This window comes from Hyalella azteca, unplaced genomic scaffold, assembly GCF_000764305.2.
Source record: "Hyalella azteca isolate HAZT.00-mixed unplaced genomic scaffold, Hazt_2.0.2 contig16679, whole genome shotgun sequence".
Lineage (NCBI taxonomy): Eukaryota > Metazoa > Arthropoda > Malacostraca > Amphipoda > Hyalellidae > Hyalella > Hyalella azteca.
In genome coordinates, this window is record NW_025946489.1 from 344,710 (window position 1) to 368,588 (window position 23,879).

The window sequence follows — 23,879 nt, forward strand, 5'->3', positions numbered from 1 at the left end:
GGCAACTGCATGTTTATCGCCTCATGAGGCTGCGTGACACTGCTTCTTCTTGCCTCTCTCGTGCCGAAGATCCTGCCGCTCGACGTACGTTCCAGTGGCTGGTACACGCTGCTAATCCCTCTGTGCTGCACACCGGGGGCGTCTGTTTAGCTCCTCCTTTGTGAAGGACAAACAACTTATCAGGTCCGCTCCCTGCCGCTGCAGACTGGTCGGAGGGCAGATTCTGGGCGGATCTGCGCTTACGAGGACACTGCTGTGGCGACCACTGCGAACTCAGCGGGTCTTGAGCACGACCCAATAGGTTGTCAGACAGACCCAATGATAGAATGAAGGGCGGGTATGCCACGAGACCCCTTACTGTGCCAGATCTGTGGGCGGTACCCATCCGCTGTGATCAGGCCGATGTGTTCGCTGCATGAACGCCGCGCGCCGACATCACGTCGCCAGTCTCTCACGCAACTTCGTGGCGCAAGCAACCGTTTTGGTTTCAAATTCACTGGTGGTCTTGAGTGACTATTTATGTGGTGTCTTTCATGTGACAGTGAGGACAGCAGCTTCCCGAAAAATGTTGAGCCCATTTGTAGACTCAAGCCACGTAGGTTCATTAATGGGTCATAAAATAGGTCCTTCAGCCCATCACATGGGCGCTGAAAGCTTAGGCCACGCTCAGGCAAACCAGTACAACAACGGCTATGGAATGACACACCCGTCCATGCATCCAAGCTCCATGGCGTACTCTAGAGATATATTTTTTAGGCGTGATCATATGGCCCCGCTAGGTAGTTTAGGAGGCCATGATTTCAACCAACAACATCATCACCACACGGCAATGTTTGGAGCGACGTTAGCACCCGACACGCCAAGCGTCATGTTCCCAGGACTCCATGAACATCACCAACACAACATGAACAGACTGGCGGGTATGGACTGGCCCCACCAGCACCAGCAGTTCCATCATGGTGTAAATCCTATGAACATGGGCCCCATGGGAGCAACACATTCACCCGGTGCCTTTTTCCGATACATGAGACAGCCAATAAAGCAGGAGTTGTCCTGTATGTGGCTAGATCAAGACCAACCTTCACCAAAGAAGCCTTGCAATAAAACTTTTGGAAGCATGCACGAAATTGTGACACATATAACAGTTGAACATGTTGGTGGGCCTGAGTGTTCTTCTCATGCGTGTTTCTGGCAAAATTGTCCTCGGAACGGCAGATCTTTCAAAGCAAAGTACAAACTTGTGAACCATATCAGAGTGCATACTGGAGAAAAACCCTTTCCGTGCCCTTTTCCAGGATGTGGAAAAGTTTTTGCACGATCGGAGAACTTGAAAATACACAAGAGAACACACACAGGTATGTAATTTCAAAAATTTAAGCATGATGTCATTTCATTTAACTGATATTAATACTTCTCTATGCCCAATACAGGATGTCGATAGGAATTATCATAGCAATTATGAAAATTAAAATTACAGACCATTAAGGATAATTTTCCATAAATGCATGATTATTGTGTCCATGTGATTAATATGTAGTGTTTAAGTACAAAGTTCAAAGGCACATTTAAACTTTATATTCTCCAATTTTATCATTAGGTTTACATTCATGATTTGCAATGTTTCGTAGCACTTTATGAGAAATTTTCATAATATAACATTGCTATATGTATTTTTGAATATTTTATTAAACCAACAATTTCAACAAATTAGCAAATATTAGCTTTACCATGGTGTACACGATTTCAAATGATGAAAAAATATATAATTTTAAATGGGTTTTAGTAGTGTAAATATTTAGCAATTTAACTGCAAGGATCAATTCCATCCGAACTTTCTGTACTTTACATGAAGACTCAAACTGTTAATAATTACCTAATATAGCTCTCGGTTATTATTAAATTTTTATATGCATGTTTGATTAGCTATATTATAAGATCCCTTTCCACAAAATTATAACAATATAATTAATTTTGTCACATATTTCTATCAATTAATAAGTTGGGAATTTGCCTAATAAATGTGATTGCTTCATGCTATAAATGACTGGAAATCATTGATATCTCTTATTTATTCATATTATTTCATATTATCATTCATTAACTCATTTATATTCATGAGTTAGCTTAATTGTGATATTTTCATAATTTAGATGTCCGAGCTGCAGATGGCTTAGCGCCAGCTGTTAGATAATACTCGTTCATTGGTTATCATAATCTGGATCAATCACATCAAATATCATATCAATTTATTAATTGCCAACGAAAAGTTGACAATAATCAAACAATAATTTCAAATTGACTGGCGGCAATTTCAGTATTTTAGTAATTACAGTCGCAAATTAAAAGATAAAGTTCACAACATAATAGTATATTAATCTCACGTTAATCAAATGATACTCTGACATTATTGCTCGTCCATATAAAAATGTATATAAGGTAAAATCAAACACTTGCTCATGCCTATAAGGCATAGAAGAAATAATTATGTAAACGAAATACAAATAATTGACATCACAAGCCTAGCTCCGACTAAAGCTCTGGGATATATTTAGCTCACATTTATGATTCATTGGCGGGAGTAGGAAGTGCATGTATATATAAATTTTAGACACAAAAATTTTCTACATAGACCAACCAAGTGTAACAACGCTATGGCTTTTGACTCACGAAGCTATACGTTAAATTTTGTTGATAGAAATTTTAGAATGATTCTAATTTTCGTACAGAAAATTATTTAAGCGAATAAAACTAATTTTGAATTTTTCAATGGGTTTAATTTATTGAAGAAAAGAGCGGTTGTTTGTATAGAATCAGTCGATGAATTGCTAACATTTTCAATATTTGATACTCACCTGAATTAAATAAACGATGTGACTTCCTTCGAAGTATTTAAACCATTTGTCTGTATATAATATATATCGCGTAGTTTTTATCACTTATTAGCATTTCAACGCCTGACAAACAAACGGTTTTCCATTTTTACAACGGCTTGTCATTATTTAACATATGGAATAAACAGAAGTTGCAGCAACACTCGCTACTTATTTGTGTACCATGGCAGTCTGACAAAAGAATTACTCGCTTTAAACTTCACTGTAAAGGAAGTAAAAATTGTTATGTCTAGTTTTCTCTGCGTACATTTAAAAGTAAGTTTAGTTAAGGAAAAATCGGTCGCTGTGGCCACTTGGGAGCAGCTCAGGTAGAGGCTCGTGGTGGCACGGCGCAGCTTGCGGTCTGTTCTAGACGCTGGAACTTCATCAGAGAAGACGATGTGAATGAAGGCCATGTTAATTTCAACAGTCCATAAAACCATCGCTAAAGACTACACCGTTTTGGTCTGTTCAGGCAGATACAGAAAAAAAGAAGCCTAGCCTACGTACTTACGATGGAGCAATATCCTTCCGGTTTTTTGAGTTTTTTTTTTTTGTTTTCCAAAAATTTCGCAGATTTAATTATATTGTGAAGTGTGTGAAGTGAAACTCTAAAGTAATATTTTTCCAGGTTCGCAACGATCTAATATAATTTAATTTTTCTTATGTATTCCTCTTAACATTAAAATTTTATTTGACCAGATTTAATTATGCCGTAGTTGTTCCCGCATTTACTAAATATTCGAAAAAAAACACGCCACCGGGCTGACAGTAACCGTCCGTATCTCTGCCGTTTCATCATCTGCAATGGAAATAGATTTCCGGAGATTCATTTACTAAAAACTCAATCAAAAATCGCAACAAAACTATACAGCACGTATTCATTAGAATATTCAATAAGACTTTTGTCTAGTGAACATCAATTTAATTCACATAAAAAGGTTCAGTTACGCCACAAATTCACCAAATGAATCTCGACTATTATTGATGTCATTCGTGCACGAATAATAAGCAACTTAAAGCAACTTAAAATATTTTATTAACACCAAACTTATTTAAAATTAGCTTTCCATTTAGAAAAACAATTCCATTTTCAAGAATTACCATTAAACGTTTTGCTCTTTCCAACCTTTTCGACAGTTACGTTAATTACATCTTTTCAAAATTCCGTTATAGAGAGATTTTATTGAATTTAAAACGCAGCCTTCAACTTGTTCGGCCGCTTCTTGAAGAGAGCGCCGGCGACGAAGCTCATTTTGCGTGTAGCGGCGCGGATTCTCGTGTGTTTGGTAATCTGGGGTCTAAGTTAGTGAGGGGAGTCTACAATCGATGTGAGGGAGAGACCCTTGCACACAGACACTCCCTCGCTGGTTGTGATCCCTCACGCTCGAAGCTGCGATATTGCAAGTGCCGCTTGCTCTCTCTCCTCCCGCCCTCACGTCACGCCGCCATGCTGCTGTGTCACCTACTCTCTGTCCCCTCTTTTTACCTCGTATTTACCCCTCTCCTCCCCTCACAATATTTGCCCCCTCTCCTTCCCTCACAATATATGTCCCTCTTCTACCCTCACAATATTTGCCCCCTCTCCTTCCCTCACAATATTTGCCCCTCTCCTTCCCTCACAATATTTGCCCCTCTCCTTCCCTCACAATATTTGCCCCTCTCCTTCCCTCACAATATTTGCCCCTCTCCTTCCCTCACATATGCCCCTCCTTTTCTATCATTATATTTTACTTCAAATAGAGGAGTGTTAATTATTGACAAAAATTAGCACTCCTTGGGGCCAATGATTAACATTATATGGGCTAATGATTTGGGGCCAATAATAAAGACTCGAGGAGTATTAATTATTGGCCCCAAAATTTTAATTATTGGCCCCTCATAGGTACGATTAGGATAAATTAAATCGAGAACGATGCAAAGATAATTTCTACACATGAAGTTTTTTTATTTGGAATAAAGATAATCAACAACGTCTTCAAGGATACGTCGATGATAATAAATAATGTCGCGCTATTTTTAAAAATTGTTTTCTTAGTTTAAATCTAATAAATTTTTGAACATAGTTAACATACTAAAATTTTATGTATACATCAAACTTAATAAAAGCCTTCACAAATCAGCAAGCTAATAATTATATTTGTTGCTCCAGAGCTTTCTTACTTTGTAAACATTCCACAATCTATTCATGGTCTAAATATTAATTCTTTTAATTTCCTGTGAAAAACCAACATCGAGTTAGCTATCTTTTTCGAAAAAGGGTAGAAACGGGCAGCAAATAATTTTCTGATATCAGTGATAGGTAGTTTTACCAATATGGGATATATACTCGTATGTCCGCAGTAAGTGATACTGTCGCCTGCTGAAAACTTCAGAGGGAGGTTGTTCACTAGCTTAATTACTCGGCATGCCTGCGATTATCTTTTTATTTTTGACAGTAACGGATTCTCGATGATCCAACATGTGGGATGATCCAACATGTGTCCGCCGTACGTACAAGACGGGTTACCGTCTTACGTTCAAGACGGGCTAACCGTCATACCTGCATGTACGTTCAAGACGGGCTTCCGTCGCACGTACATACATGGCGGGCTCCCATCGCACGTACATGACGGGCTCCCGTCGCACGTACATGACTGGATACCGTAATACGTTCAATAGTCATTATGTCGTCATTCGTCCAGGTTGCCTCCATCAGGCCCTATAATCGCTGTGTAATTGCTAGACTCAGATGTGACAAGCGTCCACTGGCACATTGTTTACCACAAACCACCCCGCACCACAACACAAATTAGTCCCATCAGATCTCATCAAAAAATCTGTTGATGTTGATGCTCTTCGATTAAGAATCACGGCACGTGTCGCGGCCTTATTGTTCTTCATCAAGACCTGGACACAAACTCATGCAACGCTTCAGATTAGAAGCGTTTGTTAGCATTCATGTCCAGAAAATAGAAACTCTTAATATATCAGTCTCGTTCTCTCTGTCTATACCAGTCTTTGATCCGGGTTATGTTGAAGGATCAATGATAAGCATTTATCTGGAATGCGAGAAATTGTTGGGAGATGTAACCGCTCGTAACTACGCAGCCATCCGCTTTGATGTGTCCACCCATGATCCAGGTTAGCGAGAGAACTATTAATAAGGAACATTATTGCTCGGCTCTACAGACAAGGAATATAAAGTTCTGAGATGGAGGGCGAGATAGTGGCCTTTAGATTCGGCCGCCGCTCGCGCTGCTGCCCAGGTTAATAAAGATCATAACGTCGTCTGTTCGCAGGTAACCGCGACGAACTGATGAACATGGTTTTATTTTTTGTGTATGTTTTGAAAAGTTTTTAGAGTTGAAGGGATTTATCTATTTATAAACTTATTATATATCTATTGGCCTTTAAATTGTATTTTATGAAAGTATTTGCAAAACCTTGAAATAACCTACCCTAGAGGCAACCAAAATTAATTATTTTTATCGTATGCTAATAGAAAAATCATATCAACGAATTAATTATTAGTTAATTCCAATATTTACTTATTTATTTAATTTTTAATATCAAAATTTTATCGAATAAGTCCACCTACTTTTTGTTCAGTAAATCTCTCTCAACTTTATTATTATTGTTTGAAACGTTATGTTTCTCATCCAACTTGCCATTCACCGGTAACGTTTTATCGTACTCTTGAGTTTTGCCGTTATTACCCGACAAATATCGTGAATCTAACGTAAAATGACCGTGAATATTTTTATGTTTATAACGTCACAAATGATGCGTGTTTTTTCAGTGATGCATGATTTTCTCGCTGGCGCCATGATATTCATAAAATTTCCAGTAGTTCGTGGTTAAGCCTGTAAGATGCGTAACGAGACATTGACGTTGCCCACAACACTACCTGTGCTACGGAATGTCCTGGCTAGGATAATTAGATGTTTTTTTGTAGGACATGAGTCGAGATATACAGAGGAGACCGCGCTGTGTGATAGCCTCTCTTGAATTTGTGTGCGATCTCACCAGCAGATAAGGTGTCCGAGACCTGCGCTACATTCACGCTCATGATGATTAAACTCATACATTGGAATGTCAACAAGATGATAAAATTATTCTTTGGAATTTCTAAATGATGGTAAACTAACATGAATTGGAATATCATCTTGAGGGGTAATTCCGTCCAATGAAATATATTAATGATGGTTTAATAAAAAAACGGGAATGTCTATATTGGAATGTGTACTTCATGTTTACTTCCAAAAAGAGGAATATTCAATTGATGCTGAAATATGTATATAGGAATAACTATATGTTGGTTGAATGAAAATTGAAATATCTACGTGATGGGTAAATCCATACAGGGGAATATTTACCTTATGTTTAAACCCATGTGAAGTGGAAAGAAATCCATTCAATATCTACTTGTCTGCTTGTTTTCAATGAATACATTGATTAAAAACGTAGACCTGTTCTAGCATTCAAATCCATTAGATGAAATTGTTGACGATTGAATATTTTTTATTGACATTTAGTCACGATGTCTGCATAGCCTCATGTAAATTTACTTTATTTGTTTCTGTGCTAAAGATAAATTTAGTCTACATGTACATTTTATTCGCTTTTCTGCAAATTAGTGCAAGTGAGACACGCGTATTCTGAAGGTGTTTGCGAAGTTGCAGCTGTGCGTGCTCTGGAACAACAGGAAGTGAAGTTAGCTCTGATGCTTCTTATCTGACATAATAGTTTCCGATACGCGAATATCCTACAAATGAACGGATATTGTTAAGTGGTCGCCTATTTCTATGTACTCGAATTTACTGAAGGCTGCTTGGTCGAGAATGATGCCAGTATTGGAGCTTCAAATGAAAACTCGGGTTCGTCGTCAGGATAGCGGCAAATCCAACGAAATTATCAAAAAGACCTCAACCTTGAATATTATTAATATAATTGCTTGCTAAAAATATATAGAATTCATTTGAATTGTTGTTTGTGGAAAATTTCATAAAACGCTCGAAAATACAGAGTATTCTTATTGTTTGTAATATTTCCATGAGATTTTTAGAGAACAAAATTGGTTAATTATGTTAACAAATAATTAAGAACATTTAGTTATTTACATCAGGATCACTTATTGTTCACATTTATTTTGTTCGGATCAGAAATCAGGCTAGGCGTCATTGATGGCTTTTCCCGTTCGTCAATGTGAACGCAAATTCCGATCCTACCGCAAATCCCGCAAATCCTCCTAATTGAAGGATCCTTTAAAACCCAACAGGACTGACGACCAAATCCCTCCTATACATCAATGCTGCGTGCTGTACAAATGCAGCGGTGAACCACACCTCTCCACATATTTGTAAACCCTCTGATATATTGAACGTTGTAACAGACCTACAAGTGTTAAAAATTACTCACAAAATTTCCAGATAACGTTGTTGGCTGTATCAAAATATAACTTATATGAAGGAAACTAATTACTTTGGAGTAGAGATAAGAAGAAGTTTTTAATAGTTGTAATAATAGCTATAATAAGGATCGGAATAGCTAAACCCAAAGAGTTGAACGGTTGAAAGCTACTGGTTTGTCACCTATAGGAATTTACGTTAAAAAATTTTCACTCGCCATTCATTAAAATCTTATGAAGTTGTAATTTTCATATTCGATATGTACAAGGCATGACTTTATTTAATGTGCATGGGCAGTAGGACCTTTCAATTATTATAAAATTCATCTAATTATTAAGAATTTAACTCCAAGATGTTATAATTACAATCTTTTTCTCAAACCAATTACAGTCTTTTGCTGTAGGGTTAACTGCCACGCGACTTATTCGAGTCATACGAGCCTGTATTATTAAAATAAACTCACGACGTTGTGTAAATAAACTATACAGATAAACTAGGGCTCATTAGTACAAGATTTGAATGTCCAGCTTCGTAGCGACTTCCTCAGGACGACGCGTAAGCAGGAAGCAGCCCAGCGATCATCCTCGTCGTTCAAGAACCATTCACATCGATCATTTCCAATTAGTATCGTATGACATTTATTTTTATTACATGCACTTGTCAAAATTTAACGTTCATTCATAAAAATACATGCTTGATACAGTTGCATTTGGATTTATAGGACTAAACTATATGCAAATGTACGAGGTCTAACTAAATTATAAATATTAATTCTATAGTATTGGTATTTTTGTACTTTATTTTGTTCATGGTACGACTACTTGAATCCACCCGAAGAAAATATGCACGCTGGAAATTAGAGGTATGAAGATAGTGAGTGATTACCGCTATGTGAGACGGATTACAAGCAGCGATAACATGATGCGACTGAAAGGGTGAGATAAGACACTGACTGAGAGGGATGAAGTAAGAGAAGGGATGGGAAAACGTGTGAGAGAGGGGTATACGAGGAAGATTATTGGAATGAGTTGACTTTCATTCATTCCTTTTCCTCATTCCTCACTTCAGAGGAATGAGGAGAGTAAGAGGAATGAGAAGGAGGAGATGAATGAGAGGGATGAGAGGGCTGTTCCAGCGCGCCTGGGAAGGTCTGCAAGCTATCGATTCTGCCGCGAACTCCTGCTGAGCTGACGACTGCTGCTGCTGCTGATGTTGCTGCTGCTGCTGCTGCTGATGTTGCTGCTGCTGCTGATGTTGCTGCTGCTGGTGCTGCTGCTGCTGATGTTGTTGCTGCTGCTGATGTTGCTGCTGCTGCTGATGTTGCTGCTGCTGCTGCTGCTGATGTTGCTGCTGATGTTGCTGCTGCTGCTACTGCTGCTGCTGCTGCTGCTGCTGCTGCAGCTGCTGATGTTGCTGCTGCTGGTGCTGCTGCTGCTGATGTTGCTGCTGCTGCTGATGCTGATGTTGCTGCTGCTGCTGCTGATTTTGCTGCTGCTGATGATGTTGCTGCTGTTTCTGCTGGTGCTGCTGATGTTACTACTGCTGCTAATGTTGCTGTTGCTGCTGATGTTGCTGTTGGTGCTGATGTTGCTGGTGCTGTTGCAGCTGATGCTGGTGCTGCTGCTGATGTTGCTGCTGTTTCTGCTGGTGCTGATGTTGCTGCTGCTGATGTTGCTGCTGCCGCTGATGTTGCTGCTGCTGATGTTGCTGCTGCCGCTGATGTTGCTGCTGCTGATGTTGCTGCTCCTACCGCTGTTGCTGCTGCTACAGGTTATAATTGGCATCAAATCGTTGGTTATAAACGTATAACGTACTATATAGGTAAAAGATAGAATGACATTTGCTAATATTGTATGCTATAGTATAAGGCAGCATGGCACTAATCATTAAATGTATGTGACTTTGGTGAAATAATTCAAAAACGAATTAAACAATTTCCTTTATTACTTTGTTAACTTGACTGAATTTAGAAGTGTTGATCATTAATTTAAGTTATATGGAAGTACAAATTTTGTCTTGATATAATTCGCAACCGGGAAAATCTTCACTCATATTTAATGGCTTCATGCTTTATCCCTTGTAAGTAACTGTTCAAGCAAAAAAATATTAACCATTCAAAATTATTAATATTCAGTACTTCTTCATGACCATACGAGATATTTATTTTCTGTACATTAGGCAACTAACATATGGAGTGTAGAAATATGTATTCATATTTTCCCACATTAATAGTAAATTATTATAATTTGAGTGGTTCAAAAGAATATTCACGATCATTCAGAGTAATAAAAAAAAGAAAATTCAAGTCATTAAAAAGTATTGATAAGAGTCGTAGATAAATTCTATGAATAACGTTGCAGAAACAGCTAGAGAGCAAAGTTTATGGAGTAAAGAGAAGGTTTTGAAAATTTGGTGTTTACCTTAGGAGGAGAAGATGAACAAAATATGATCGAACTGAAATTAAAGAAAACTTCGGATATTCAAGCCATTATAAAGCCATCAGTAGCAATGCAAATTTGTATTATATCACAAGTGCAAGCTTATTCACTATAAATAGCCTCGCAAAACGAGCCATTTTCACTATTTAAATTCTTTCGAGACGGGCAAACTTATTCACTGTAAACTGCGTCGAGAAGCGAACCTTATTCACAACGAACTGTTATATGAAATAAAACCTTATTCATTGCAAAGTATTTCCTTGAAGGGCAAACTTATTCCCTATAAATTGCCCCATGAAGTGAACTCTTCAAGTCGCGCTATTCTGCACGGCGCTAAGAGAACAGCGTACGGCCGTAGCGCCATGAATGCCAAGGGCCCTCAGCGGATTACACCCTCGTTATTTAACGTCAACTTTTCCGCTCGATTGGCCAGGAGCGGCAGAACTAACGATGGCAGCGGCGTGACAGCGTCGCGCTCTCACGCTCCCAACCTGCCTGCCCACGGTCTGAATTGTGCGACGTTTTGGTGCATTTCAGGTCACTGCTTCGTGATCTTTTAGGATTTTTACAAACCTTTATACTCATTATTCTACTTTTAAATCGTTACTCTATTTTAAAATTTTTTGCAGTTTTTATTCAATATTTAATAGACTCAGTTTTATTTATTATTATTTTTTTAGTCCTCCATGTTCGTTATTCAGTGAATTGTAACATTGCACTGCAAATTCCATTTTAAATAACCGTAGTATTTGAGATTTGAATTTTAACAACCTCCGTAGCCTCAAATGAAACTCTCACTCTTCTGTGGTGAAATGGCTAAAGAATGTAGAGCGCTGAGCTCTTCTGAACATTCTTACCAGCCTGCTTGTGTTCAGCCTGCTTGTGTTCAGCCTGCTTGTGTCCAGCCTGCTTGTGTCCAGCCTGCTTGTGTCCAGCCTGCTTGTGTCCAGCCTGCAATTTCGAAGCCTCATGTAGGCGTTCATCAAGCCAGCGTCGGCCAAGCCTGCTTTCACTAAGCCTGCGTTCATCAAACCAGCGTTTGGAAAGCTTTGTTTTTTTCCAAGCCAGCGTTCATCAAGCCAGTATTTTCCAAGCCAGCGTTCACTAAGCCAGCGTTCATCAAGCCAGCATTTTCCAAGCCGGCGTTCACTAAGCCAGCGTTCATCATGCCAGTATTTTCCAAGCCAGCGTTCACTAAGCAAGCGTTCATCAAGCCAGCGTTCGCTAAGCCAGCGTTCACTAAGCCAGCGTTCGCTAAGCCAGCGTTCACTAAGCCAGTGTTCACTAAGCCAGCGTTCACTAAGCCAGCGTTCATCAAGCCATCATTTTCCAAGCCAGCGTTCACTAAGCCAGCGTTCATAAAGCCAGTATTTTCCAAGCCAGTGTTCGCTAAGCCAGCGTTCATCAAGCCAACATTTTCCAAGCCAGCGTTCGCTAAGCCAGCGTTCGCTAAGCCAGCGTTCGTTAAGCCAGCGTTCACTAAGCCAGCGTTCGCTAAGCCAGCGTTCACTAAGCCAGCGTTCACTAAGCAAGCGTTCATCAAGCCATCATTTTCCAAGCCAGCGTTCACTAAGCCAGCGTTCATCAAGCCAGTATTTTCCAAGCCAGTGTTCGCTAAGCCAGCGTTCATCAAGACAGCATTTCCCAAGCCAGCGTTCACTAAGCCAGCTTTCATCAAGCCAGCATTTTCCAAGCCAGCGTTCACTAAGCCAGCGTTCATCAAGCCAGTATTTTCCAAGCCAGTGTTTGCTAAGCCAGCGTGCATTAAGCCAGTATTTTCCAAGCCAGTGTTCACTAAGCCAGCGTTCATCAAGCCAGCATTTTCCAAACCAGCGTTCACTAAACCAGCGTTCATCAAGACAGCATTTTCCAAACCAGCGTTCACTAAGCCAGCGTTCATCTAGCCAGCATTTTCCAAGCCAGCGTTCACTAAGCCAGCGTTCATCAAGCCAGTATTTTCCAAGCCAGTGTTCACTAAGCCAGCGTTCATCTAGCCAGCATTTTCCAAGCCAGCATTCACTAAGCCAGCGTTCATCAAGCCAGCATTTTCCAAGCCAGCGTTCTAAGCCAGCTGAGCGTCGCGTCGTGCGCTTGTCGCGCGTCACGCGCAGTTCAGCGCCGTGCTGTTGTGGCCAGACGCGCCCCCCGCGGCGCGTCGCACGTGGCACCTCCGCCCCCTTCCTTTCTTTCTTCTTTTGAGAACTTCTCTACATCATTTCTTATTTTCATCATTGCACATTTTTTATTAATGTTCCTTCTTTTTATCAATGTTGTCTTTCTTCTATATTTTTATGCTGTCAGTGTCCTCTTTTGTTATAGTTGAATACGGCATACTGTATAAATATCAATTTTAATCTGGCTTAATCCTATTTCCAATGCTATTTTTATCTAAAAGCTAACTCTCATCATCCCATTAAGAATTTAATAATTTAATCCTAGGTTTAATATACGTCGTTCATTGAATAAAAATGTCTCACATTAATATTTTGTGTAGTCAAGGCGATTTATTTCCGTCTTAGTTTAGAGCTCACGAGTTTGATGTAGCGGCGCGCGAGCCAAGCGCTCTAGACAGCTCTCGACTTCTTTGAGTTGCGTTTGGATGAGTGCCTCTAGAGTGCACTTGGCTGCCATCAAGGGCTCTCAGAGTACACTTGGTAGCCATAAAGAGTACTCAGAGTACACTTGGTTGCCCTCAGGAGTTCTTAGAGCTCACTTGGCAGCCCTCAGCCAAGCCCTCTTGCGCAATTACCGAGCAAACGCGAATTAAGGAAGAATGGCTATTGGGAGTCGTTAAATTATCAAATGTGTTAGTCAGGAGGTCTTCTTAGTGAATGATTTTACACGACTGCACCATAAATATTAGGATAGTCGAGTTTTTGAATTTGTATTGGGAAGACTCTGGATGAGTCAAGTGCTTTAATACGATTAAGTGAAGCAGCGTTCAAATCATCGAGAATTCGATACATTGTTCCATTGAATATATTAATGAGCGTTTCTACAAAACGAAAATTTTAAAATTATTACTAGTTTTACAATAAAGTAACCTTTTGCGGTAATAACACAGAGGTGTCATTTTGGGAAACGGTTTATTTTAACAATAATTTTACTATGGTAGGTCTTCCTTCCATTTGGCACATGTTTTATGTTGACACTTTTTATTTGGCATTTGTTACATTTTGGCGCACGTTGTATTTGGCTAGCATTTAATTTTAGCAGACGTTGTATTTGGCTAGCGTTTCACTTAAATTGGCAGACATATTTTAGCTAGCGTTTAATTTTAGCAGACTTAGTATTTTGGCTAGCGTTCCATTTTGGCAGACGTATTTTGGTTAGCGCAGAATTTTGGCTGAAGTTGTATTTTGGCTATCGTTTCAATTTAGCAGACGTTGTATTTTAGCCAGCGTTTAATTTTAGCAGACGTTATTTTGATTCACGCGCATTGTTGTGCCGGCGGCTGGTTGATGTGGTGCAGAAGCAGCGCACACTCTTGATCGTCAGCGCCTTGTAATCTCAGCTTGATATGTTAACCGCGCTTCACTAAACTCATTACGAGGAGAAAAGGGCGCATTTTTTAGTACAAAATGCTTTTTGAACACCACGACTCCAGCACGAGGCAAATACCGAACTATTGAACGCTCTTTAACTGTAATATGCGACACATGTTGAACCATCCACCGCTGTTGCGCAGTGACAGCGGCAGCAAAATGAGGGGACCAGGTACGAGGGTTCGAGCCCTGGTGTATACTCGGTACAATTTCCGATGTCGCTTTTGAGCAGCGCTTGGAAGCCGTTGAGGGTAGTGCATCGGCATTGTCGTGGGTTGCACCCAAAACAACTACCGGTACGTGGTACCTGAGAAGATTTTAAGGCTTGTAGCATGAGGCCGTGCATTTTGAACCGCCCTATGCCCTTTAATTGGCGATTGCATGAACGTTGAAACACTTTTTCGCATGAGCGTTGAAACACTTTATGCACGAGGGTTGAAGCACTTTTTGCACGAGAGTTGAAACACTTTTTACGTCAGCGTTGAAGCATTTTTTGCATGAGCGTTGAAACACTTTTTGCATGAGGGTTGGAACGCCTTATGCATGCATGGGGCACGAATACTGCACATGTTAATTATAACACAAAGTTTGTGAAAAAAACGTGGCACAGTACCTGAAAAATGTTTGAGCTTGGATACAGCATTCAGACCATAGACGTCTTGCTGTGAACTCTCTTCCCGACAATTGTCCATTTCTGCTTAATCATTAATTTCACTTAATTTTGTAGCGTAATCTTTTACTATCTAAGTAATCTTTTACTTACCTCCATGTCCCACATATCTATGCGTTCCCTATTGATTCAAATCTTACTTTTATTTATCATCTAATGCTTGATCATATACCTAATTACTTTATATTATATCTTCGATAACTAATTGATTTTCCCGTGCTTGGTCGTTCTGTAGACCTGAGCTTATGGTGGCTCAAGCGGCCAATAATAATTTTTTTTTCTTGTTTCGCCACATTGGAAGGATCTCGCGTGGCGTGATTTATTATTATTTGGACTGTGTTGTGTTTTGTACGGCGGGGTTGAGGGTTGAATTTACGGCGTGGCCTGTCCTTTTTGTAGTAGGTCTTCTGCTTTGTGATCTCCCAGCGATACTGCAGATCTCATGTACAGAGCAAAAAGTTCGCAAGCCTCACTGTAACCTTAACAAAACAGCTTTGTTTTGACCTCTAGAAAATCTAAGAGGTTTGTTTGATCTCGACAAAATCTAAGAGCTTTTTTTTTGACCTCAATATAATCTGAGAGTTGAATTTCGGATTTTTGGCCGTCTTGCCTCGTTACTTGTTTCAGCAAAACATTACTAAAATTCTAGGTTTCTTGTTATCCTCACAGAACATTGAGGTGTGAACCAGTTTCCGAGAATTTTTATCAATATTTTTAAAATAGACTAAATAATTGCTGGCAGCAAATAAATGAGAGCAATTCGAAGCTATTTGCACGCTCTTTTGTAGAATGTTTCTATATAATTTAATTATACCTAGACGAAGGCAGTAACTTCTATTGTACTTCTTAAAGCATCAATTTTGCAGTCCACATGCGACTGCTGCATGGAATTTGCACGCGTGTTCACGCTCAGTTTGCTCGCATGCGCTGCTGAGAACCAAGGCGCGTGTCGGCGTCATGAAGACGTAAGCAGCTACCCGGCTGTCAGGCTTTGAATTACACGCGCATTTGTTAGGAGTCAAAGGCAAAAATTCCTCTTGAAATCATTAGAGCATTCCAAGTCATTGTCGAGCCCAAGACCTTTGAAGAGCAGCGCCGATACCACCATAGAGAACTGAAGGGCGGGCGCCATCGGGTCCTCTAGCTGGTAGAGGGGAGTGGAGCATTGTTGTGACGGAAGTTGGTGGTAGTGGTGAGTGAGTTTGTGATGACGTTACCAGCGGAACTTAATTGGGTTTGTTGGTGGTAAAGTTGGTAAAAAGACTGTAGAAGAGGTTGTTGGTGATGTCAATTGCATGTGAGCCTGTAGATTTCCTTTTAGTTTGCATGGCAGTACGTATGATGTTAGTGCTGAAGCAAGGTCAACTTTTGGTGACGTTTGGAGAGGCCCAATAAATTAGCAGTACATTTCGGTTGCGAGGCCAAGAGATGGAGGAGATAACAAAAAAGGAGAATGACGGATACGGGTGGAAAAGCTATTTAGGGGCCATTTCATTTGAAACTGGTAACATCAGTAAAAAAACTAATAGATTGATGGAGATGTTAGCGGATGTTGGAGATATTGAGATATCCTATAAGGGATATTGCGCGGAGTGAGAGCTGTCACTATGGTCTAGGAGAGACTATTATACTTTAGTGAAGAGATCGAGAGAAATCGGTGGAGAGACCATGCGATGTTCGTAGAGAGCTCATGAGATTTTGGTGGAGAGACTATGTGATGTTGGTGGATAGTCCTGTAGATCGGGGAAGATAGAACTTACGATTGAATGTTCGCGCGTGCAACAATGCCGACATTGAACAGATAAGAAAGATGTACTGTTTTGCATGATGTAATTAGAAGAGGCTGTGACCTAAACCTACCAAAATGATACTCGAGCAAACGGAGATCATACTTTAACCACAAACTATATAGTTGTCTATTTATTAGGCTAAATGAAGAGTATTTTGGAAAGATTTAACGTAGTTCGAGTGCTCAAGTGTCTAGGCTGCACGAATTTAAATATTGATTGCATGTATGACACGGTATTGTTAACAGCCGAGTAGAGAGCGAAGACTTATGTCCATACCCAAGCCCCTTTGCCTTGCTCGTGTGTTGTTCGAGGGTCTCTTACAGTCAACGAAACCGTACCCTCTGGGCTGACCCTCTAGTCTGACCTGCGCGAGAGGGCAAGCTACCGACGCGTGCCAGCTGTCTGGTGTTGACCTGAAGATGGTTTCCACCTGTGTTTATACATTTTGAATTCGAGGAAAAATTGCCTGGTTCCCATTGAAATGTTTCGTGAGATATATGAAAAAATTGAATAAAATCTTTTGACCAATGTTGACATTTTTATCTTGAATTGGTACCCATTAGCATTTTGATACTCGGAGATACGAGTATTCTATGCTGAAGGTAATTATTGATTTCCACTTTGATGAATTTTTAGAATTTAAATATAGATTGTAAACTTTTATTAAAGATTGATACAGCATTAACGGAAAATTCAAGAGAATTTCAAATAATTTTTTTACATTTTATATAAAAGTTAATAATTTGCAGAAGTCCAGAGAACGAAATATTTGGTGTAGTACGAAGCGCAGAGGTAAATCATGCACAACATTTCCTACTAGGTTCTAAAATTAAAATTTAAAAGTCACTCACTGAGTCAATAAGACGGCAATGAAGACAAATGGACTGGGAAATCTGGGAAATTAAAAGTAGGAAAAAGGGGAAGTCTGTGAGGGAAGGACCCGAAAAGAGGGCTGACAGAACGGGATGGGCTGGAAATCAAAACCAGATTACGTGTAGCACCCAAACAACGACCGAGGGGAACGTACAGCGTTAGTTCAGGGAATTGAATAATGCCAATAAAAGGGGATTAGAGTGTTAAGTGAAGAGGGGACACGCAATAGTATTGGATTATGGCTTAATAAAGATGAACTGTTGGGAGACTAACAACCATTCGTCGCTCCCCTCAAGCCATTCCCCTCTGCTTAAAATCTCAGGTCATTCCCAACCATTCATTTTGGCCTCGTTCCCCACTATTCGAACGTAATCTGGGGATTTCTGCAGTAGTCAAACAGTGTTTTTTATTAGAGTTGATTAATATTCACCCGGTAATCAATGTTAATGATTTTAAATTTCAGTTTAAGTTGATAAAAATGACAGGTCCATCCCCTCAAGCCCCACCACCCCTCAAGCTAGTTAATAAATCCTCAAATAATTTTGAAATAATTTTAAGACCATTTATTCCTCTTGAAGACTCACTCGAGTTCTCGCATAATTAATGTGTCGTGCGTGAACTGGCTGTCAAGAATAAGCGTCATTAGCTGTTACACTATTTAAAAAATAATTATTCGTTTCTAGGAACTGAAATGAAGAATGAACGATCACGAATAATCCAGTGAATATGGTAACGTTCTTCTTTGATCTTATGTTGAGGATGTAAAAGAAATCGATAGTTGACATTCAAATTTGAACGCAGTTATTTAGAAGAAAAGTTCCCATTAGTAAGCTGGTTATGTATTATTGTGTATAACAATTTAGCTACTGACAACTGTACAGCGTACACGTTGATACCTTTACGCAGCAATATAGCGCAGTAATCAATGTACGGGCTAATGCACCCTGTACGCAAAATTAGGTACTCACGACTGTACATTGTACGCAGCATTAGGACTGAGGACTGTACACTGTCCACAGTTATGGGTGCTTACAGCTGTACACAGTACGCAGCAAAAGGTGCTTATACAGCTTTTCACAGTACGCAGCAAAATGTGCTTATAGCTGTATACAGTAAGCAGCAATAAGCGTTTAATATCCCCAACGTGACGGCAAATTCCACACGCTCGCAATAAGTTTTCGGCGCGGAATCGAGGCCCTGAAGTAGTTATGATACGTAGCTATCAATTTCCTGTGAAGTGTCAGAAAGATCGGCGTTCGATTTGGCCGCGACAGCACAACTTATGACCACTGGCCGCCACAGCTGCTGGCCGAACAGCCCTCCTAATGTGTTTATAAACTTTACCAATAATCTGCTCGTGCCACGTAATTGCTTTAAAGGAACCCAGCACGCAACACTGGACATTTAACGCTAAATTCTTGGTATATAATAATATAATTTTGATCCATCGAATGTTGTGCGTTTTCTGCATGCATTTTTAGCGCATTTTCTCATTTATGGAAAAAATGCACTATTGTGCCCGCCATGTCCGTCTGTCTTTCTGTCTGTCTGTCTGTCTGTCCGTCTGTCCGTCCGTGACCTCAAGTTTTCGTCGACGAGAAAATGCGCTCTCTGTCACTCATTGCAGTGACTACTGAGTTATATTTTTTTAGTGTTTTGTATATTGATTGGACTGAGTTTAACGATGGAAAAATTAGCGAAATGCCATCATCAATGTGTGAAATTTAATGCTTCCCACATTGCTGATATATGGTTGGAATAACTGTACATAATTCAAAAGACTTGAATATTTTTCCAATCACACCGAGACTCGGCCACGTGTTCGGCAGCTGGTGCCATCAGTTACAGGATTACATTTCGCACACTTGATCTCTTTAAATTAGAGTTATAGCGAACAAGCGAAACGTCGCGTCATTGTATCATTAGTTAGCATTACACCTTATACGTCGCCGTTTTCGTGCGCTCAACGTAACCCAGATCAAAACAAAATAAAGCTCTTGAAATTACTAGTCCTAGCTGACATGCTTGATTCAACTTGATTGATAAAAATTATTTGATCGATCTAGTTTAACTGGCATAAAATTATATTTTCTCATGACCATCAAAGATATCGTCCAACGAAAAATGAACCAAATATTTATAATTAATTGTTTGATTGTGTCGCGTTTTCTTGAGGTGGTTTCCATATAAGATCGCAATTTGTGGATTCGAACCCGATCTAATTTCCCCCAAATCGTATATATGCAAGTATCTGTGATTGATGCGAGTTAGTAAACACCTCCTTGCCTGTTCTGGATCTAAGTGGCAGTCTGGCTTCAAATTAACAAGTCCTCGTCATCACCAATGACAATTAGAAGCAATCTTCGGATTATCGTTCGTAACGAGGGAAGTGAGTGTCTGAAGTTGGCAGATGTTCTATAAATTAGTTTACGCGCCTCAAGTTTATGTGCACGACGCAGATGTCCTGCGGTCGCTATATCACGTGCTCTGGTTCTTCTGCTATATCAAGTTGCTTGTTGTTATTGCGAATTATTAAAAGTATGATGAACTGACTTCCACTGTTCAATTTACATTAGAAAATCGTTAATAGTTTAATAGCTCTTTTGGTTCATCATCGCGCTTCCGTCAATACCGTACTCGTATCCTACCAGGTAGTCGGATCCTACAATAGGTAGCCGTATCCTACCTATAGGTACGATACGACTGCCACTGGTCTGATGGCATCTGCAATGCAATAATCAAACGTTATGTGCGTTCTTCTTGGTTGTATTTGAAGAAATAATTCATTTGCAACTTCTCAGTCAGAACTCAAGAGCTTTTTCCAACATAAAGTTTCCTGCTCGTCCAAAAAGACTTATTCGCTTGAAATAACCTTTGCCTAGCAATAATCGTTGCTATAGCCGTGGTTCTTCACAACTTATTTTTTCAACGTTGAACATTATATGTATTAAATAACAAATTGACATTATTTTGCTACACAGAATATTTCTCGTTAAACGGAATCGGACTTAATAGGCAGCACACTGTTTTAAATTCATGCATGACTCGAATGAACAAAGAACGGAATGATTTCTCATCCACGGCATTGTCAGGTACAAATCATTTGCGAGATTATTAGTAGGTAAATGAGAATAAGATTATTAGTAGGTAAATGAGAATAAGATTAACATTAGGTAAGTGAGAGTAAGATTATCAGTAGGTAATTGAGATTAGGCTTATCAGTAGGTAAATGAGATTAAGATTATCAGTAAGTAAATGAGATTACGAATGCAGAAATTTGTTATGGAATTTAATTTTAGTGCGTGTGGCCCAACAGCTGGCGGATGTCAAGCAGCGTGCCACGCTAGCACAGCATGCACTCGTTGGCACGCAGGTTGTGGCACCCTCGACGCGTGCCACTGCCACGAGACTCCATTAGTGCCATGCGGGGTAGACTAGTGCCAGGCCAGGGGGTAGCCTAGTGCCAGGCCAGGGGGTAGCCTAGTGCCAGGCCAGGGGGAGACTAGTGCCAGGCCAGGGGATAGCCTAGTGCCAGGCCAGGGTGTAGACTAGTGCCAGGTCAGGGGGTAGCCTAGTGCCAGGCCAGGGGGTAGCCTAGTGCCAGGCCAGGGGGTAGACTAGTGCCAGGCCAGGGGGTAGCCTAGTGCCAGGCCAGGGGGTAGCCTAGTGCCAGGCCAGGGGGTAGCCTAGTGCCAGACCAGGGGGTAGCCTAGTGCCAGAACAGGGGGTAGCCTAGTGCCAGGCCAGGGGGTAGCCTAGTGCCAGACCAGGGGGTAGCCTAGTGCCAGGCCAGGGCCATTAACTTCACCGTGATGTTAGAAAAAGATAACATAGCTTGAAAATTGAATTCTTAATCGATTCCTTCAGTTAACTATTAATCACAAGTCAGATATTCTTATCAAGTTAAATTAACCCAAAGTCAAAGTAACGCAAACTTGACGTTTTAAAGTAAAAGGCTTCCTAAAGTCGTACTTTAAAAGAGCTATAAGATTTATTCTTAGATCGCGAAGACGCGTCCGATTGATCGGCGACAGACGTGACCGCAAGCAAAACATGTCCCGCGGTGTCGTGATAACAGAGGGGACAGATTGGCTGTCGTGTGCACATACCGTCTACTGCAAGCAACGTCTATATAATCTTCATTAATACATACATTATAAAGTGTTCATTTATAAATTTATTACTTTAAACCGCTAATGAACTTTTCTTAACTAAGATTTGCAATTTTATACAAGCTGCAAATAAGATTTATATATATACACTAATTTTTTTATTTCCGGTGCTGATTCAGACTCTCATGCGGACTAATCGCGTTGAAAATATTGAAAATGTAGAAAAGTTTTTAAAGGTGTATGATCAATTACCTGATCTTATGTTTTGAAGTGGTAATTTCTTTTAAAAAGCCACATACTACTTTTCCTAGTTTTGACTCCTGCATTTTTCTCATTTGTTTCTATAAACGAATGACTTTTACTCAATAACTTTCGATCGCGTTATTTGCACAACAAGTCTCGTTTGCTAGTGGAATGATCAAACTCGACTTTCATTTGCTATGTAAACACGAAGCTCACACTTCTTCTCTCAACATTTATTTAGATATTCGTTGTATTGACTGAAGATCGTATAATGGTATAATAGGCATTGTTCCCTTCATTTCTTCATCCTATTAGGTGCCTTTGTACCATCGCAGAGCGCAGCAATTCTTGCTTTTGTGCGCTGGACGAGCCGAGGTATTGCTGCGCGACGGACCTTCTTTACTCCTTCAACTAATTCATAAATATTTCTAAATTCGATGCCATAACATTTAATTCTTGCCCACCACTGCAAAATCATTTCATTTTTAAACTATTTATTTCTAGTGCTATTATTTGTCGTGATTGTGAACTAAATTTGAAAATGACATTTAAATTATCCATCGAAGATTATGCTAAATCGGAATATTTGTTATCGCAGATAATTTACTCGTGGTATCATAATGTTACAAGTGCGATAGGTGGAATATATTACAATGGGTGGATTACTCAAATTATCGGACAACATATCATGGCAGTGGCTTATGTAATTAGCTCTAATATTTTGCTATATCACTTATAATTGATTTTTGTCCTCGAGATTTAGTTGTGCATGCAAATATTACACAGAAATTGTGTTGATTTTTCCCAAGGTCTACCAGTTCACAAAATATTTCTTGCTTTAAAGGGAACAATATTATTGTGAAAACACGGCTGGGAATTTTTGAAATCAGTTATTAATTACATATCATTCATAGTCAAATCTCAGTTTAACTATCAGCACAAAAGTTTAACAAGTAAAATTTTGTATGTAACATCACCGGAACTGTGCGACGGCTGGTGATTGTGGTCTCCGGAGCATTACGCATGCAAGCTGATTCTCCCAACGCCCGATACCCCTGCTTCCTTCTCTCCTTCCTGCTTGTATTAGTCGATCATCCATTGATCAGATTCGTATTTTTGAGGGCTTATGCCTTGCCTTCTATTCACTGAGATTCTTTTTTCATGGCTGCCTCTTTTGACCGCAACGCATTGAACCGCAGCTTTCATTTCCCTCCCTTCCACTGACGGAGTTCCGTGGCCGTGGCATGAGGCTATATAATATATATACTACATACAGCGCTTTATTTTAAGCTGAACAATATAGACAAATTGTACAAATATAGCCCATAAGAAATGCAATAGTGATCACTGCATTTAAACACATAATTAAATTTAAACTCCAGTGATCCGTTACAGCCGCCATATGAGCGATATCCTGCAGCACTTCCGGCTTACAGAGATAAACTGAAGCTGAAACATGTTTAGGTTTTCTCGATGCTAGTTAACGAATTCTTGACGCATAAGTGCAATTTTGAAATTGTATATCGTGGATATTGACTTGAAATCATCGCTTTCGTCGTTGATTTTTTATTATTTATGCAATATTCGGTATACAATAATTAAGCTAGTGTTAAGTTCTGTTATATTTGCTACTGCTTCACCATTAAAAATTTAACAGGATCTAAGAGTTACGAAAGCGCTGAACATATAAGCACTCTAAAATTAAAACTATTGAAGAAAATAAATAGGTTGAATAATATCCTAATAACTATTGAGATCTACTTCGTCGTATCGAATATCCTGCTGAATGAGCGACTGCAAAACAAATTGAAGAATAAACACTGTGCTAACTTAAGATGCCTATAACAAAACACGTATCACGTATGTTATTTCGTCGTTAAAAGACGACTAATAAACGCTGCCACGCTTCTGGTCAATGTGAGCGCAAATGTATGAAAAAAATTAATTC

At 39.7% G+C, this 23,879-nt stretch overlaps 1 protein-coding gene across 1 annotated transcript in view; it reads left to right on the plus strand.

Moving 5' to 3' along the window:
• Window positions 1-444: 444 nt before the first annotated feature.
• LOC108667525 (zinc finger protein ZIC 4) overlaps window positions 445-23,879 on the plus strand; it is a 32,546-nt gene continuing 9,111 nt past the window's right edge. The window contains exon 1 of the mRNA XM_018154559.2: window positions 445-1,355. Coding sequence (XP_018010048.1) covers window positions 566-1,355 — 790 coding nt within the window. The 5' untranslated portion in view covers window positions 445-565. The remainder of the gene's footprint in view (window positions 1,356-23,879) is intronic.